The sequence below is a fragment of the Ceratina calcarata genome, unplaced genomic scaffold (assembly GCF_001652005.2).
Source record: "Ceratina calcarata isolate Rehan_Ccalc_2016 unplaced genomic scaffold, ASM165200v1 scaffold551.2, whole genome shotgun sequence".
NCBI lineage: Eukaryota > Metazoa > Arthropoda > Insecta > Hymenoptera > Apidae > Ceratina > Ceratina calcarata.
Genome location: NW_017176693.1, coordinates 1426617 through 1446308, shown reverse-complemented (window position 1 = coordinate 1446308; position 19692 = coordinate 1426617). Strand labels below are relative to the sequence as shown.

Here is a 19692-nt window from a genome sequence, read left to right as displayed (position 1 = left end):
AAAGTAATTTATTAACAATTTCAAACGTTTTGATATGATACCTATGATCTTTATTAATAAACTGACGTTGTATACAACTAATAGAGTTGTGTAATGTACGTATGTAGGTGGTTTTTTGCCGAAGGATACTCGCATGTGTGTGTGTGTGTGTGTGTGTGTATACGAGTTGGGTCAGGTTAGAATACACGCACGCGCCCCAGTCGTATTTATGTGTTCATTGTTATTAGTAGTGTTTCACACTGTGTGTTGCGTGTGAGGAATTATAATAAATAATAATGATGAATTGAATTCGTGGAGAACTCGACGAGCATTCTACGATCTCGGTCACTGACATCAATTGTAGTTGCACAAAGGGTGTTGCATATCACTAGTTTATTGTACGTAACGTAGAAAAACAGCTACAATGATATGACAAAGCTTTGACAGGTACAACAGCAGAGTAGTTGTCCAAAGGGCACGACGACACTTCGTTTTGTATGTGTGTTTACAACCTTTTTTTTCTTCCTGTTTCTTTAATTTATTGTTTCATGTACGTACATGTAGTGTGAAAAATATAATTTACCATTTGAAAACCGATTCTTTGGTTTGAAAGAAAATGGAATTAATCACGTTTCATCACGTACAGTAGCGCTTATATGTAGTATGTACCGTCGTCGTCGTATTATCCCGATTCGTTCGCGTACGAGTGAATCAAAGTGAATAAATGAGCATCACTCGATATCGCGCAAATGTTTGTAGAATGCAGCAACGGCAGCAGCAGTTCCTTCTGCTTTCACGCAACGTCCTATTGTCTCTTCGTCGTCGCGTTAATGCGCGATCGTCCTCTCTGTCATCACCCCAAAGCACGCGACGCAAATGATCACGTACTACAAGAAAGATGTATGCAACTCGTTAAAACACAATCGTTCTCAATTGAATTTACAGTGGTGATATTAAAATGTGCTCTATTTTTCATTTCGATCGATCACGACGTCACGTAACGCAACCTGTACCTGTATGTACACGCGATTAAGACGTATTTAATTCTAGTTCTACGATATAAACGGTATAATGACGTTTCTGCTACGTATGTTCTTGCATTTGAGGAAAGGCAGAAGAGTAACGCGACTGCACGAAAACTGCACTCGTGTATACGTACTTGTAACGTACTCGGCAACTGTAGTGGCGGTAAATGTCACCGAGTTTATCGTTCGCAACAAATGTCGTGTGACAGTGACTTACAGTACGGAAAAACATCGAGTATTGTTCTCTCCCGATTTGAAATCGATCGGTTTCATAACACTATTCTTTGTTCTTGTTTTGTGCGTTCAGAGATGCTTTTCTTTTCCTCCTCGTTCTTTAGAATGTCTTTGACGATTGATAATTCAAGTAGCGCGAGTGGATAGAACCCCGAAAGTATACTATACGTACAGGGTATGTGTGGGTTTACTGTGCCCCCCCCCCCCGACCCCCTCTTACAACTGTACCGCCAGATATATTTTTATACACAGCTTTTGACATCTCTTAATTGGGCTCATCGACCTGCGTATTACAAGAAGCTTTATAGATACTGAAAATAATGTTTCATGTTTCGACCTTGCGATTCACGCGCTTTTAAAAAGCTCACGGGTCGCGTGTTCAATTAAACTTTTTCGGAGAGTATAAATTTTAGAGTTTACATTTCTCGTAACTATAATCGATGCGCACAGTCAACACGGCACATTTGGATGGAAGGTGCAGTAGCTGCTACCATTATGCGCACAGTATACAATGTGTACGTACAACCGCTGGGGATACAGTAGCCGATGCACAGTATTTACAAATGTGTACAAATTCAATAGCACGGTGATTGACGGGCATATTAACTTTCCTTTTTTAAATAATATTTAAAATAATCTTGCGCATTTAATTACCTGACGATGAGATACACAAATAATGTTTTCTAGACGAAAGATATTTCAGTGATTAGTTATAATTAAGAGACCTACTAAAACAACTTCTGTGTGTGTCCGATTTGAAGAAATATTGCAAAGTCTATGTTAAATCCACACCAGCACAGTGACCCACGCCAGTTATCCTGTGTTACACCAATCGATGACGATGATGACGATGATAATGATGATGATGATGATGATGATGATGATGATGATGATGATGATGATGATGATAATGATACGTCCGATTATTATTGACCACGTACGCGCACATAGTCCAAGTCGAGGGATCTGATCGCGCGTGCCGGTGGATTGACTCTTATTGACTCTCCGTGTGCGACGTTTCGTTTCTCCTGAAAGGCAATTCATCGCCCGTAGTTTTGATCGTCGACGAGAGAACGTTGCTGACAACTTCTGCGATAGATTCCGTCACTCGGTCGATCCCGTCGGCGAGCACCCTTTCGGTCGAAACGCGCTCGTGGGCGTGGGAGTCCAGTTCATCGTGATGATAGCGATCGTCCGGATGACCGTGCTGCTCGTGCACGTGCATGCCTTCGTTCGAGTCACCTCCGTACGAATGCGAGTGGGAGTGAGAGTGAGAATGCGCCGCTGGAAAATAAAAGCATCTTTTTACGGAGGGACATGGATACGGAAACACATCTAAACACAGAGATACATATGTGGATTTCGATCGAGTCCTGTCGTGTTTCGATCTGTCTGTCCGTCTGTGTACGAAATCTTGCATCGAGCAATTTCCGACTCTGGAAATTCGAAGCATCGCTAACGTTATACGAAATGTCGAATATCGATTGGTAAACGAGAGGACATCGTATCGAATATTGTGGCAAGTGTAGCACCGCGACTGTTATAGAAAATATCCTCATTCGATCGCTTTCGGTATGATGACTTGAGGTGTGTACGCTGGAAATGTACACACGTTCATTGATCCGACTGCCGCATACATACGTGCAAGATCGCGTGATGGGAGTTTCCTTTCTCATAAAACGTATAATTACGTATCGAAACGCGATATCTGCATAGCCGTGGAAAGTGTACGAAAGTCGGCTGAATTGTCCACGGTTCTACGCGCGCGCGTGTGGTCATTGACATATTGATGGAGAAAGCCCATGAACAACTCGAATAGTTTTATTTGCCTTTTAAGCTTGCCTTTTAAGCTTGCCTTTTAAGCTTGCCTTTTGGACTATAATTGAGAGGTAATTTTCAAACATAATTCTCACCGCGCCGACGCGACCGACACAACACCGCACGTTCCGTCGCCGCTGTTAGAAACAATTGTCCTGAATTATTATCTACAATCGTACAATCGTAGATTGCTTGCCCATTTTAAAATAATAAACAAAAAAATAATCGATCAATGACTAAGAGATCAATGAACTGTAATATGTATACGTATAGGATGCGTATACGTCATGCTTTATTATGAATACGACGATGTTCGACTGTATACATCGTGTATCGTCGTGAGATCAAATTGCATAACGCGCCGTGACACTTCCGTAAAATACGATAGCTGTTGCGAATTCCTCGCGCGGGGTCTAGACTTCCCGAGTAAGTACCGGATCCGGTTATTAAGGGGCAGACTCGGCTGTTTCAGTAAACGCGTCGCAGCAAACGGATGGCGAGTGTAAGGTTCCATTTGAAGTTTCTTACATCTAACGAGACACTTGCCGTTGACGGGTGCACGATGTGCATTGCTCAAATTCCATGGATATCATATTCCGAGAGGGATTACACGTTTTTATGTTTAAACACACGTTTAAAAAATGAAAATAGTTCTTTCTCATCGGACGCGTGAGCGTAAACGATAATCGTTTACTACTGCGCGAATGCAGACAAATGGAATTTACGGTATGCTTAAAATTTCGATGGATTGTTTGCGGAGGGAATCAGGCGTGTGTGCGCGTGTGGGTTCTCTTATACAGTGCGCGGCCGGGAACGATCGGCAATGATATCACGTAGTTTTCGCGAATTAACGGCGGGTTAATAAGTACATCCGAGTTTTCTTCTTCGGTGCGTCGACGCGCGCGCGAGGCAAGAAGGAGGAACTGGCGGTGTTTCGTTTCCCACTCTTATATTATCGGAGTCATTAATCTAATTGCAATTGATCATTGTTTTACCGTGCCCCCGTGTGCTGGTATGTCGTGGAACGGAAAAATCAAGCGCGGAATCTGACTGCGAATTTGCATAATCATCAGTCTTCTAAGCGGACACAGTGATGAACACTGTGAAACGATCTCTAACGTGAGCGTGAACGCGTGTCGTTCACGCTTTAAATCTCGGACGAAATTGAGGAAGTTGAAATGGTCGACGTCGGACGTAGAAATCGGACAAGTTAGATCGAGGCTGAATCTAAAAGAACTTTTTACTATTGCTACTGTTACTTCTACTACTACTACTACTACTACTACTACTACTACTACTACTACTACTACTACTACTACTACTTCTGTGTAAACGTGTTGGAACGCGTTTATCAGTTTATCGGTAGGAAATACATTGGGATTCTGTTCGCTCAGCTCGATACACGGGTGCGCGATAACGTCTATCTCGTGTTGTTGGGTAAACGGTGACGAGTGGCGCGGACGACAGTGGCGATTGAGTCGTCTGTTTGGAACGATCGATCATCGATGAACTCGAGGGATCGAAGTCTCCCCGTCTCTCCACGTATTAGTAGTTAGGTCTTATGCGGTATGCGCGGCCGTGACTTTTTGGAAGCGTTCGACTTTTCGTTGAATCGATCGACGTGGTGGTGGTGGTGGTGGTCCTATGCACGTGTTACGAGAACACGTGGGTGGCGATTGCGTCAAGGACGTACCGGTAATAGGTTTGCACCGATCAGCAGCAGCAGTTGATGAGTTCGAAAAAAGAGAGGAATGAAAACGAGGGCTGCAAACCGACGATCAACTGTCGACCGCGACTACCGGTCCCCGTCGATAAACTATGTCGACGCGTTCAAATGAGAGTAGGATGATTTGAAAAGACCGAATTGAAACTTCGATTTATACGTTCACGTGGACGAGGAGGATCCGGAATAATAATTTTTAATATTATCGTAATTGGTCGATAGAGTGATCTCGTCCGCGCACGGAAACACTCACTGGCGATCTGCAGGCCCAGCATCAGCATGAACCCGATAATTATAGCGGTCAACTGCAAGAGGCCACTTTTCTCGTTAGCTCTCTCACGTGCCAGCACTTCGAAGAAAACCACGTAGAGCAGCGTGCCCGCCGCCATCCCTTGTAGAATCGTCGGGGTAGGTCCCAGATTTTCACTGTCGTTCTTCAAGTATCCCAGCGCCAATCCGACAGCGATACCAATCGGCGTGACCATGGAGAATATCGTTAAATAACTGAGAGTGGTCCTGGCAGAAGCCCCGGCAACGTACAGCTCCATCCCGACGCAGAACGCGATCACGAGCTTGTGCGTGGCTATAGCAGCAGCTAGATAAACCACGGAGCTGAGAGACGGTTCGAGACCGACGGCTAAACCTTCGAAAATCGCATGGAAAGACAAAGCTAAGACCGTCAACAACCCTTGTATCGAAGTGTTCTTCGTCGCAGGAGCGTGCGCGTGTTCCCGCCGATGCTTCGTTTTACGATGATAATTTCGATTCGATTCCGCGTCGGAGAGCCGTCGCACGCTGTCCTGGTGGTTACCCTTGTGGTTACCCCGATGATGCTGCTGCTGTTTCACCGAAGATATCCCGGTGGTGGGAGAAGATAAGACGAATATAGCGGGCAGCATCTTATCTTGTTTTCCATCGCGCAGCTCCTCAAGGTACTCCTGTTGTTGTTGTTGTTGTTGCTGCTGCTGCTGCCTGGAGTGTTTGTTCGTATCGGTTTCGCTGTCTTCTAAATCCTCGTCGTCCTCGTCGTCGTCGTCGTCGTTACCTCCGTCTCTCCAAGTGGACCATCTGGTCGTAGTAGACACGGTGGTAGTCGAACCCGTCGATGTTCCGGCCGAAGTGGACCCCGTCGATTGATTGTTGCATCTGCGCACGGATACCGTTCTGTAAAGCAACGCCTCGGACGAGTCAGGTTTTCCCGTCAACGCTGCGTGCACTGCCTCCTCAACGAAGTAGACGAGGAAGAATCCGGCGCAGAACAGTAGCTCCGACAGGCTGAGGGCGCCCAAACTAGGCAGCTGACCGTTCGCCTGGTGTCTCTCCACGCTGACGCGAACCTCTGGGGCTAGGTGCAGGAACGTGGTGAACAGGAGGACCCCTCCACCGAAACAAAGCAGCAACGACGTTTGCAGCCCCTGAAGATCACCATATTACATTCTATCTTTCTATTCGCTCTCGCTCGATTCGTTCCGGCAGCAAGTGTTGGAGAATCGTGTTCTCGTTGTCGTTTTACAACTCTACTATCGGAACGGATGATACTTTTCGGATCATCGACGATCAACGAACGATCGACGAAACGAGAAACGTACGTAAAGCAGATACGCATTGAAATATTGAAATATTGAAAGTCGTTGTTCGAGGAAATTGTAACGAGCAATTTGATCCGATATTACGCAGCGAGTTACGACTTCTCGAATTCGTGTTATTAAGTTTGTGATTTGGCATATTTGGAACGTACTTGCGAGTCCGACGCAGACGCGGTGATCACGCTGGCGGATGATGCATTCGAAACCGACGCCGACGTGCAGGTACTGCAGTTGATGATGGAAATTCCACCACGATGCTTCTGACGATGGTTCAGTCTGTAACGTCCGACGATCAACGGTAATATACCCAGGAGCAGAGATCCGAGTCCAAGACCGATCATCGCTCCTATCTTGGCTATCAATAAAACCGAGACCGATTCTTCTTCCATTTTTATTATTTCGCTTGAAACTCGATCAGTTCGAATCGAATTGTTATCTCGCGTGAACATGAACAGTCGCGGCGATTGACGACGACGACGATCAACTTTCCAACTTTCTTCCCGATGATTTTTACCAATTCACCGCATCCTTCTTTCCTCTCTCCATTCTATCTTCAATTATCATCATCATCATCTCATTCCCCGGCCTCCGCTCGCGACCTTTGGTTTATCAAGCGTTCCACGCTTCTTTGTCCGGATGTGTCCACAAACGATACGGTCACGTTTTCATTTGTAACGCGGCGCACGAGCTCAACCACCACGACGACGACGATGACAACGACGATGACGGATCATTAAGATACGTTTCTTCTCCTGGTTTCTGGTCAATAACTGCTGGAGATTAGGCTATCGTTTCACTATAGAAGAATTTTCCATTCCATCTGCCTGCGCGACTGTCCGACCACCACTTTCGTTTCTATAACAATCGATCCTCACTCGATGTCGCGACTTTACAAACTTTTCCCGCCTGAGAAATCGCGAGCTCACCAGAGCGTAGCAACCTCCACCAGTTCGACGAAGCAACCGATGCACGCCTAGAAATCTAATATCTACTAGGCGTTAAAAGGTTCTACGAACATCGTTTGCGTAATACTCGGCCGCCACTCTCGCGAATATCTTTAAGAGTTTTCGCGCGACCTGTGCACGACTTCTGTTGCCAAATATTTGGAAACCGTGAACGGATCCCGGTTACGAAACGATCGAATCACTGATCGGAATCACGTTCCGCCGAGGAACTTTGTTATCTCTCCCTCTCTCTCTCTCTGAAGAGGATCCAAGTTGAACGAGATTGGAAATAAACGAATTCGATTCCGTCAAGTGTTCAGCGCTGAGACATCGCGGAACGACCCGCGGTAACCGATGTTACACTTGAGATTACACCGCACCACTTGGTATCCACTGCGTTCCCGCCGGGGAACACCGAGGAGAATCGGCGAAGAAACAAATCGAGACGACGTATACTGGTCCCACGCGCGGTACGACGGTGAATCGGACACTCCACACGCCACGACTACTTTGTCAGCCAGCCAGCCAGCCAGCAGCAGGGCCACACTCGACTCGACTCGTACAGTCCCCTCGCCCGCGTCTTACGTACCCGGCCGGCTGTTTCCTGTTCTCTTCCCCTACCATCGTACACAAGGGCGTCGCTTCCCTACCCGGTGTTCTCTCTTCTCCTTTCCCTTGTAGCTGGCGTGTGCTGGCGTGTGTACACCGGTTATACTGGGTGTGTTGCGTGCCATTGCCATAGCCACTGGATCGACGCGCGTGTCTATGTGTATCTATACGTATGTGAATGTTTTCTCCCGTGAACACATGAATCCGATGCGACGCGATACGTCTGTTTGGTAACCCGACGGCGACTCGCGGATGGAACCGCGATCGGTGGGATGCATACTGTACCGTGCCGGAGAATGAATGATTGCCAAGCATCGCGTGCTTCGAGCTGATTGTTGTTCTCATTGATCGATGAGATCGATCGCGAACACGAGGCTTGCTAACTTTTACAGAACACGCGTCGAATGTCGAGTACATAATCGTCGGATCGTTTTCGTTCATTGTTTGCGAATAATGAAAATGAAAAATGAATCCCTATACACAGTATAAACGTAGTAGTCTCTCTACACACACACACACACACACACACACACACACACACACACACACAGAAGTTCCGAAACAAAGATTCTGGTTCTGGTTCAGGAAATAAAAAAGTTACGAACAACAGCCTTGTGGATAGAATTTGGTAGTAGTATCACATGGTTCGAGGAGAAGACTATTTTCGAATGGATGATGATTGATACTTCAGTTCGGACTGATTAGGGATGGCCTTGTCATAGCCATTTTCCGTGTAGTAGTAACAAAAATTGATTTTGAGTTTGAGCAGATTCGAGCAAAGAAAGAAACGAGCATGTCGGCGGCCATGAAGTAAGTATGCGGCGGAGACACGCGATTGTGCGTAAATGGGTGAAGTCGGTTTCATGGTGAAAGGCGGCTCCGTAGCAGCGTACGCGGTTGAATCATTGGCAGCACAGAAAGGGTTCCTTTTAATTTATAATTAAGACACGTGCCTCTTCTTACGTAGTTCATATTTCTCCCCAACTCTGACTACGGTTCGCCACGTTGTTACCACGATTTACGATTGTCCTAATCTATATTATATTGTGTTTCGATCACGCGATTGATCCGTAATAATTGCTGACCGTCGTCGTCGTCGTCGTCGTCGTCGTCGTCGTCGTCGTCGTCGTCGTCGTCGAAACTCGTTTTTTTTTCTCGATTTTATCATCATTGTTATTGCTTGCACTGCCGCCGATCCGGTAAGGTAATACCGTAGTTTTTAGAAAACGCTTTCTCTCGATATAGTCTTTGAAACGCGCGCTAAAAGAATTTACATTTGATAACGGCACGACAGTTTCCTCTTCGTCTCAGTTCAAGAGTCGATTCGCATGGAAGAAACTATGTGTCTGTCTGTTCTGTCTTCTCGTAAGAACAACTTGTATCGCGCGAGCGTTCGCCTCCCATGTCATTCGCGTAATCGCGTAACTCATTTGAATTTAACATAAGGCATTTCCGAACGATAAGCTGACAACGATGTTTACGACCAACATTTAACAGCGAGATTACTTCTCCTTTATTTGTACGTAAACCGTGACTCATCGTTACGTTCTCCGCATTGTTCATGCACGAAACTGTCGACTTGATTTCCTCATTCGTCCGGACTCTCGACAGATCGGTATGTTTCATTGCATCACACACACACACACACACACACACACACACACACACACACACACAGAATTATTTAGGAATTTGTACACTTACTCAGCATCTGAAGCCCAAACATTGCTGCGAATCCGAAGATTATAGACACGTACTGAGCCAATCCGCTTCTGTGCTCTTGGAGGATCTCGAAAAACACCACGTATAACAAAGTGCCAGATGCCAGACCCTGATACATTCAACCGGTTTGACATACATACGTATAGCGTGCACCGATGCCGCGCATGCATCGATCGAACTCTATAAAAGAATACTATGTGGGCACGACGGTGCACCAGCATCATTTTACCTGCAACAGAACCGGAAGTATTCCACTGGCAGCGGCACTTTCGCCACCGACCAGAAACATTCCTATGCCAATCCCTAGAGGAGATACGATGGCGAAGGTGCAGACATAGATCACCGATAGATACCGTCTGGTATTGGAAGCAATCAATTCCACGCCGATGCAGAACGCTATCACGAATTTGTGAGCCGCCACTGCCGCAAACATATACCTGCCGAAAACAGAGTCAACACATCGTCATCATTCTTATCGGTATCGAACGTGTAGACGTGTATTTAGTAGGCCCGACTCGGCTCGCAGCTATCTGTCGAAATATCTAAAAATAATAGTTGGAAACCCGTATAGGACGTATTGATGACTGACGTGTATATATCCCACCTATATCGAAATCAATAAAAATGAAGACGAGCATCCGTTTACGTAAGTAAAACGTTATTGACGAGAGATAGAAAAAAGTATACGTAGCCGTCGCCGCCGCCGCAGTCACACGCGTCTACGCGCTGTAGAGTGTTGGTCAGAAAGTAAATACATCGTACCAAACGTAAGAGGCAGAGCTCTCCAGGCCGATGGCCAGTCCTTCGAATAATTCATGCACGGATAAGCCGAGGACTATTAATAACCCGCGAAGCGAGCTTATGATGAACTCGTCTTTCTCGTCCATAATGACCGCCGCCGCCGGCAGGTGATGCGAATGTCCGTGCCCGTTACTGCAACAGTGAACGTGTCTCGATTTGCATAACGAGTCGGGATAGGTAAAAATAGGCAAAAAATAACCGAGAAAGTTGTCTCACTAGTGCGAGTGGCCACTGACGCGATTCGATGGCGTCTGCCCATTTTCGACCAGTTCGTTGGTGCTCCTCGTGACGTCTTTCGTCGAGCGTTCCTCCTTGCGTGCCTGCTGCGTCCGCAAGTGACTATGCACCGATTCTTCTACCAGGTACATGATGAAGAACCTTCGGGAACCAGTGGAAAAATATTTTTAACGATCGATCGAATCGAGGAGAATTAAAATTTTAATTGTTTATCCGGTTGCAACAAAGGTCTATGACGCAATGGTAAATGTTTTGATAAATTCGAAAGGATCGAGGGCACAGCTACTGTGAGATAATTTTTCACGGCCACGATCGCGTTACTGTTCATCGCGCGATTCGCATCGAAGGAATGACAGATTGACGATGGTTCGTCGACGTCGTTAGATATCGGACGGAACAGTTGCGAGCGAACATGTACTCTGAACACTGATCTGTTTGTGAAGCTTACCCTGCGCAAGTGAGCGTCTCGGCTATCGAGAACCCGAGCTCCGGTAGCTTGCCATCGTGCGTCAGATGTTCCACGCCCTCTTTCACTTCCGGTAACAGATGGAGGAACGTTGTGCAAAAGAGAACGCCGCCGCCGAAGCCCAGAAGCAGACTGATGACTCTCGTTGACCTGTCGTTGCAATAGGATTTTCATGCAATAGTTGGTCTTTGAACGCGGTATCGCGGTATCGCGGTATCGCGGCTAATTTTAGTTTAGTTCTCATCACTCGTTTCATTCGACGCCTTGACATTCCGTAAGCGTGGTTTTCATTGCAACATCGTCATTTATAATCATCGAGATCTGATAACGAGATCCGGAAATCTCGCGTGCTCGATGAATCGCAACGTGACCTACGCCAAACGTACTTCAACTTTTAACAAAGTTTAAAGCAGCACGCGAGATTCGTTTAATTCACTTTTTATCATCGCTACCTCTTCCAAATTACGATTTATACGACGTATCGATGTTCTTAAATGTGTGTGTGACGAACCTGGGATTGGCGACGTCGGAGGCGTTCCATTTTAAGCACCTGGCCACTTGCAACGGTAAAATGCCCATGCAAATGCTTACTGTGCATAAAATGGCCATGGTAACTCCTTTTGCGATCAGAACACTGGACTCGTTTTCCTGGTGTTCCTCCTCATCGTCCGCGTGCGAATCCATCATCAGTCTATTCATTAACGAGTTATCCTCGGACATGTCTCCGAACGATTTCTAAAGACATACGTGAAAACCTATGTAGCAACATCATTTCATAAACGTGGTCCCCGATCGTTTTTTTAATTTTATTTTCGATTCGACACACATCCGGATAGGATAGAATAGAGAGTACGGGGTGCAGAGTGCGGGCTGCAGGGAGCCTGATTTTAAGGTCGCATCTCTTGCGAGTAGAAATGATTTGCTGATGATGGGGGTAAGAATGGCGTATGTCACACAAGTCGAGAAAAAATGAGACGATACGTGAATCGAATCGAAGATCAAGACCAAGTTGGGATGATTAGATGACAAAGAAAGAGTACGCTTAAAGTGCTGTTAGGACTTTACACCTTCCGCAACTGGAAACGTCTCGTTATCAGTCAGACTAGGAGATAACTTCAAGTTATATCGAACTGATAACAAATTTTAAACGACTGAACAACGTCGATACATGTTCTAAATTCACTCACAATTCTATACATTTCTCGTCCGTCGTAAAACACAAATTTCTCGTTTGATCGAATCGTTGGCAGATTTTACGAATTTATACGAGAATCTAATTACCTATGCGGGAAGCGAAAACAGCGCAAGACGTATAAAAAGCACCAGCACCAGTCGTCGATTACAGACGTTTATATCTCGATCATTCAAATGCGAGATGTATTTCATTTGTTAAATTGACGCCGCTCAAATTTAATTTCGCTCCGCGGAGTCCCCCGTTGATCGTTGTTCCCCCCCGTTGTTTTCCGTGAAAACTCACCGGTTCGAACAGTTGAACTGTCTTCCCTTTCTTATCAGATATTATCCAAACGAGTACTTACTTCAGGTGTTTCACGCAGACCTAAGAGTCCGACTTACCGAGCGCACTGATCGAACAACTCATTCACCAAGCCGTATGTGTGTATATATACGTGTACCTGCGCAATGTAAGAGATAGCGCGCTGCCGGCGATTTAGTTCGGTTGCGCTTTGCGCCAGTTGCGCGATAAGCTCTCAAGCTGCAGAGGAATATCCGAACAACAGGAACTGCCGACCTTTGATACCTGCTGCCGTGTTTTTCCCGAAACTCTCGCAGTGTCTGGGGTGTTGGTACGTGGGGAAAACGCGACGATAGGAACGTTTCGGCGAACACTCGAATCATTTGTCAGGTCGTTTGTCACGCTAAACACCCGTTTCGATACACGACGTAATATTTAAAATTAGATATACGTATGTACATGTCGATACGAATCGAACGACTACAAGCGATTCCATGTAGTATACTATGTATGTATACATCGTACGTATTCTTCGAATGTTTGTTCCCTGTCCAAGTTTGAATTTCGTTTTCAACGAATTGGCTCGGGATCGGAGGAATCGTTAAACGCGGAACTGGCGCAGTGAAAGTACAGCAGGTATGTTTCTGCTACCCTGCGCCGCGCCGCCGCTGCCGCGCCGCTACCGCGCCGCTCGTTCCCGGGACAAAGAGATGAAGAAATTACTTGTGCGTTCACCCAAGGTGAACTGCACGAAACATTCTGCTCGTTTCTCTCTTTTTCACGATTTCACGAAATTTGGAATGAAGATCGAAAATGGATCGAAGCGTACAGACGCGTTGATCGGATAAATATGCACAGGTGCGATTCGAAACGTGGAAAACGTGTTCTCCAGACAGTTGAGAAATTAGCTGTAATTGTACGCGTCGTAGTTATGGATCCGTGTTTCCAATAGATCGCTTACCTATTCTTCCGTTCGCGTTCTTTGCGTACCAACGTACGTTTATCACTTGTTAATTACGCGTTGACTCGTTAGACCGTACTTATTGACGTACAGCAGCAGTGTGATCGTTACTAAGCGTCGCAAAGAGCGTGTCCGGTGTCATTTTCGTTCGACGAGGAATTTCCAAGAAACAGTTGACAACCGGAAAGAAATATGTACTTTGTCGATCGATGGTTAAAGTTAACGCTACTCGATCGAGAACGATTGAACCGCGCGTTGAACGTTCGGCGACAGATTCGAGTTTGGCGACACAATCTTTCTTACGTTGTTGTCAATCCTAAATCCTGGTTTTGTAAGCAATCGAATTTTATCGTAACTGCTGTCTGTGATTTCTTGAAGTATTTCGAAACAGCCTGTCTGCTTTGCGGCGAACGGGGGAAACTAGGCCCTGCATTTAGTTCAGAATCCAGTCTACTACCGCCGATCGTGTATTCGCGAAACCAGTTTTGACGGACGCGGCAGCGGCGGCGGCGGCGGCGGCGACGACGCGACGTAATGATCCAAAAATCCAGCGACACGCTAACGAGTCCCAACGTTTTTACTCACAATTTGACTTCTCTGACCCTCTTTATGGTTTGCTCTTCCCACTCTGTTCTTCCACTCAACACCAACACCACCACCACCAACACTACTACCACTACCACGTTGCTTTCCGTCACAGTTCTCAATCAAAAGTATCGAAGACGTTGTTCATTGATCAAATATTTTATCAACGAAACGTGATACGTACACGTGAACACTGAAAATTAAACAATGAATATATGTAATAATAATTTTTCCGTGTCGTTCATCGATGGTCGTTGCTCGGCATTAGCAAAGATAAACACGATCCTCGGGGTATTATGGAAGTTCGTGCCCAAGGGCGGGCATTTCAGTGAAAGATGTAGGTATCTGCTTATGCTTTCAAACCGTTTAGAAACTGTTTTGCCGCAATTTTCGATGATTACGTTATAAATGAATCCATCCTCCATCGATCGATGTAACGACCCCTCCATGGTAATGATCCATCGAGACCGTTTCGAAAATATATGACAAAATTTGATCGATATCGATATATCATCGGCACACACTCGTCGTATGTACACAAGGGCATACTGCAATCCTGCCACGGTAGAAACAACTGATCGAGATCGAGACCGATGAGTTGACGTGTATTACACTTCTAGATAAATCGATATATACGCACATGTGTATGTATACCCTCTAGTGTAGAGAGAAGTTTTCGCACTGAGATCGACGACGACACCCAAGTACGGGAGGTAAATGGTACTTGCGAGAGACTCCGCCGCGGACCCACTGACTGAGCGCAGTGGGCATACACAGAGTCGGATGAGTGAATGAAGAATAGAAGCGATGCACGGGAGAGAGTAACGAGCGAGAGGCGGCGGAGGAGACTTTCATACCCGTTTATCGGGATTCCCTGTTGCGTACCTTTACGAACGCTGGACACACACACACACACACACACACACTTGTCTCCGGGGATTCCTGCTGGCTACTGCGGGTTGAATCAACTACGACTGATCCTGCCTCACAGTCAGTCACGTGTTGCATTCATAAATAAGTTGGACGCACGTTCACCATCTACTTCGCAACCTCCCATCCAATGATGGCTGGAAATTGGTGAAAATAATAACATAACATCAACTGTATCCGATTAACGAATCTGACGCATCGCTCAACGATTGACGGTCGTTCAAAATTCCAAGTACCCTAAATTAAGCTTTTAAGTCATCGATGATTTTATAAATAAAAATCGTGCAAACTGTCTTGGACACTGACGCGAATAATGGCTGGCGTTTAGTTCGTTTTGCGCTAATGCTAAAAATGGACGAGTACAAGACCGAGGAATATTCTTTTTATGGCTAAGGATGACGTAACAGCGGAGAGGAAAATCGAAAATGACGAGAGAAGCTGGTATGCGTATACCAATGATTGGTAGTCGTCACCTTGAAGTATTGCGTAATTGTATGCGTGGAGGAGATTAGACGACACGATGAAGAACAAATTTTTAAACGTGATTCATTGGTTAAGAACAATATCGATCGTGATTTATTTCTACGATGCTGGCGTTTAACAGCCGCGGTAGATGCGATCTTTGCGTTAGTCGAAACAGGTATAAGAATACGTACTGTTTAAACAGATTGCTGTATTCAACTGTGTCTGTTCAAAGAGAATTCCGAACAATAGAATTTATTTCACTGGACGATGCCATCGATCAGTCGACTCGATGTAAGACAAACATTCGTGATAACATTGGTAATCCCCGACGGAGACAATTTCGATGATGAGCCAGTACCGATTGTTAAATCTGATCGGTAAATTGATTAGGAAAATCCGGGTTCGAGCAAGAATGCAATTTCCTTCTTAACTTCTTTAACGGCCGCGATTCAGCTGATGTTTTCCTGGCCAAGATCGGATTTCGCGTCTCATCCTTGCTCGTCGTCGTCGTCAGTCTCCCGCCCGCTTATGGTATTCCGCGTGATTGTACACACATGACATTTTCGCACGCATAAGATTCGCGCGACCACGAGTAACGATCGGTAATGTTCGCTCGCAGGCTGGGACAAGCGTGATGCTGCTGCTGACTGCTGCTGACGACGCGACACACACAGGTACTGAGAAAACGCGATACACGTGTGTGCATAACACGTACGTGTGGATGTACAACTAAGGAACAAAGGAGAAAGATTGATCATTAGAAGAATTATCAAATGCCAAATCGCTCTTCTTCTCTCTGTTATCTCCCGCAATGAAGATTGACCCGTTACGATTAAAATCAAAATCAATTTCCACGTTAACTTGGTTAAACGCGTAACGAGCAGATTAGCAATGCATCGCGCTTAATACTCGGATGATGATCGGCGATAATAATGATCCAGGAGAAATCCATTTATTTGAATTGTTCGTAGCCCACGCGCGACGTCTGATTCTTAACGTCGTCGTCGCCGGCTTTAACTCGGCGGATGTCCAGGAATTTTCCTCGTTGAGGTCATCGAACAAGGAAGTGAACGGAACGGACTTGGTGAGTTAGAAATTACGTTTAGAAACAGGGCCAGAGAAAGCGGAAGGCACCAGTGTCGCCAATCCCTCGAATCGTATCGATTTCTTTTAAAACTTTGCAGGACAATAGATATCGGCCTATTCTTTTCGTTCTCCGATTATCGTAACATGGTTTATTTGAGCATGTTAAAACAACATCTATAATCTATAATGTAGGAATCTTTTCAAGTACCTACACGCGCGCGCCCGCTGAGGAACAGGACGGACAAAGTTGTAGTAGGTACGTTTACGTTTGGATAATATCAGATTGAATTTCAAATATGATACGTGACAACGATTTGTTCGGGAGGTAGAACAGTAAGGAATGAAATGGAAACGTGGTAAACTGGAACATCTTAGTTGCCGTGAGTAAGCCGGTATCGCTCAAAACTGGGGAACAATCGGATAGTCGTTAACGGATGCCAAGGATATAGGAGACCTTCCACGTTTCTCTTCCTATTTCTACCTGTACTCGGGGTATATGTGTGTGTGTGTGTGTGTGTGCACGTGTGGAAAGGCGATCAGGTGAATCGTACAGACGAGGTACTGGTTTCACCTTTAATCAGAACGAATGATCGCCACACTTAGTTTTATCTCTCTCTCTCGCCTTTTATGGATTCGTAACTACCGTTTAAAAAAACGTTTTTTCATAATTTCATCTTATGATCCCGAAGAACAGGAAATGTCTCGTGGTACGAGAATCGGTGGGAGCTGCTGAACGCGGAATTTTAACGCATTTAAGGAGGAACAAAGAATGTCTTCTCTTCTTGCTACAGATGAAGCTCCGAGCTCGTGGACACGCGGCTGCTCGTGCGGTAACCCCGGTCGTTGGGTAATTGAAGAAACGAGTGAGAAAGAGATTTCTCAAATCTCACGACACCGTACATATACGCGACACGTGTATGTACGTGCCGAGCACGAACTCTTCTCAACGGCACTCTCTTTTAAAAAGGCTGTTAAAAATGGACCACACGCCAACGTTACTTCCGGTTCCTTCCGCAAACAGCGAAATCCCGGCCGTGACCACTCTCTCGTTTCCTCCGTTATCGTCTATCGCTCCACGTTCGCACGCAACTTTACCCGATACGATGTCTTTACGGTTTCTAAATATGTACGCCAATTCAACGTCGATTGTTAAACAAGATGAAGTTCCTTCTTCGGTGTGTTCGATGCGACGGGTGTAATTCCGTAGTGTAGAATCTGCGCTTGTTACATTTTCGAATTCGTTGCGAACACCTGTTGTTACCCGATAATAATCGCGGTTGAATTCTGGTGGCGCGGTTCGCCAGGTGATCGCCATTTGCTGGGCGCGCCGCCGCCACCGCCGCCGCCGCGTGGCAAGTCTGGATATACGTACGAGAACGTACGAAAATTGCCGATCCAACGGACGGGACTGACGCGTCATCGAAGCGCCAGTTGCAAGTCGGACTTGGTCCTGGTAGTGTTGTTGGTCGTCGTTGCTTGTAGTCGGTGAGTGAGAACAACGATTCGACTTGTTTCCGACACGCGCGTCTTCTTCTCCTTTTCAACGCGTCCACTTTCTTCGCATAAGCTTCCACGGTAAGGACAGCCGCTTCTTTTTACCTCTCCGTTCATCTTTCGAAACCTGTCACGTCGTCGCGTAGCAAACAAATAGACCGGTACCTACTGCCGCCACTGCTGCTGCTGCTGCTGCTGCTGCTGCTACCTTTTACATTTGACAATTGACAAGATCATTCGTGATCGTCATTACTGTGGCCCAATTTTAAAGTTGGTAATTATTATTCTTTGTGCGAGTACTCGGACCGGTGATTACGTTTAGCTGTTATGCAATTTAGTGGACGTAAGACGAACGAGTGTGTAATAATGTACCGACGTTTACTTCTTTTCCGAATCGAATTTAGCATAGCTACTCGATTTAATTGCTGCTGCTGCTACCGCCGCCGCCGCCGCCGCTGCTGCTGATCTGTAAATCGACCGGTCGATCTCGTCAATCGTGTGCGGCGTCGGTTCTGTATACAGCTGTTAGGTAGATACCTGTTTACGTTTACGCGAAGACAATTATAATATATTGAACTGGAACGAGAACGAGAACGAGAACGAGAAATGGAAATGCGAAATCGATCTTTTTAACATTTAATGAGAACGAGATTCTATACGCGGGTGGTGGGAACGTTTTATCTGTGCTGTACAAATAATTAATCGCTCGTAACGGTAATGGCAAGCATAAAGTGCTGATAGAAGCATGACGAATTTCGGTTCTCTCGGACATTCTGACACTATTAGAGACAAGTTTTTCCCTCACTTATTTGCCGCCCCGCACATTCATTTGTGACCGCGCAAGCAAGACCGCGCGTCAGAGCAATTGTTCGTCGGTTGAAACGACCTGGTGCGAAATCAGGAACAATTCAACCGACCGAAATCGTTATCATTACGGTAAAGAATTTTCGTTCGAACCATGTGCGAAATATCGATTAGCTTCGACAGTGGTGCATTTCGTTTGGCAGCAATGAAACGTGCATCATTGACAAAGATAAGTACTTACAGGGCTATCGTTTGCTATTGCTTCGCATTGGCAATTGTTCGTCGGTCGTTTAACGCGACGCGTCCGTGGTACGGCGCGTGTACACGCAATGATTGCGAATAAGAATCGTAGAGTAAGCTCGGTGTTCTCATAAATTATGACTGTTGTCATCAGTTTGGAAATGAGCGACGAAAATAGGCGAGGGAAATTTTTTGGTCAATTGTCAACGTCACACAGGTAGCGGGGCATGCGTATTTTACATCGTTACGTCGTCGTCGGGATGAGATATTTTTCATTTAATTGTAGGAGGATTAGAAGAATTGAACGGCGACGGAGGTGCGCGAATGCGAGACGCCTCGGTGAATTAGCGTGTGAATCGTGAGTGTATCTGGGATGGGATGAGAAAGAAAGAAGAGAATCTAGATTTCCCGGTGCGCGATGAAAGCTCGTTCGGGTTCGCCATCGGGTCCCCCGATCCAACATGGTTCGAGAACAAGCCGGTCTCGATCAGCTGACGAATTTATTACGG

General features: G+C 45.9%; 2 protein-coding genes across 19 annotated transcripts in view; one reads left to right on the top strand and one right to left on the bottom strand.

Annotated features, from left to right (window-relative positions):
* Nucleotides 1–27: 27 nt before the first annotated feature.
* Nucleotides 28–19692, bottom strand: part of LOC108628945 (zinc transporter ZIP3) — a 19908-nt gene continuing 243 nt past the window's right edge. Inside the window, exons 1-9 of one of the 12 annotated variants that reach the window (XM_026816851.1) lie at nt 15751–16071; nt 15050–15231; nt 11656–11879; nt 11127–11294; nt 10658–10819; nt 10403–10573; nt 9870–10077; nt 9623–9749; nt 1434–2522 (exon numbers count right to left, since the gene is read on the bottom strand). In XM_026816851.1, the coding sequence (XP_026672652.1) occupies nt 2233–2522; nt 9623–9749; nt 9870–10077; nt 10403–10573; nt 10658–10819; nt 11127–11294; nt 11656–11879; nt 15050–15172 (1473 nt within the window). In that variant the 5' untranslated portion in view covers nt 15173–15231; nt 15751–16071 and the 3' untranslated portion in view covers nt 1434–2232. Of the gene's footprint in view, nt 867–1433; nt 2523–5032; nt 6195–6517; nt 8396–9622; nt 9750–9869; nt 10078–10402; nt 10574–10657; nt 10820–11126; nt 11295–11655; nt 11880–12682; nt 12702–13579; nt 14135–14164; nt 14782–14804; nt 15028–15049; nt 15232–15750; nt 16072–19184; nt 19401–19692 lie in introns of those variants that run through there. The other 11 variants (XM_026816854.1, XM_026816853.1, XM_026816850.1 and 8 more) reach the window with 11 other exon arrangements.
* The window catches only part of jar (Myosin heavy chain 95F jaguar), a 14780-nt gene continuing 11266 nt past the window's right edge, over nt 16179–19692 (top strand). For 4 of the 7 annotated variants that reach the window (XM_026816848.1, XM_026816845.1, XM_026816846.1 and 1 more), the window contains exons 1-2: nt 16179–16233; nt 16531–16643. In XM_026816848.1, the coding sequence (XP_026672649.1) occupies nt 16194–16233; nt 16531–16643 (153 nt within the window). In that variant the 5' untranslated portion in view covers nt 16179–16193. Of the gene's footprint in view, nt 16234–16530; nt 16644–18035; nt 18221–19082; nt 19173–19692 lie in introns of those variants that run through there. The other 3 variants (XM_018031176.2, XM_018031175.2, XM_026816847.1) reach the window with 3 other exon arrangements.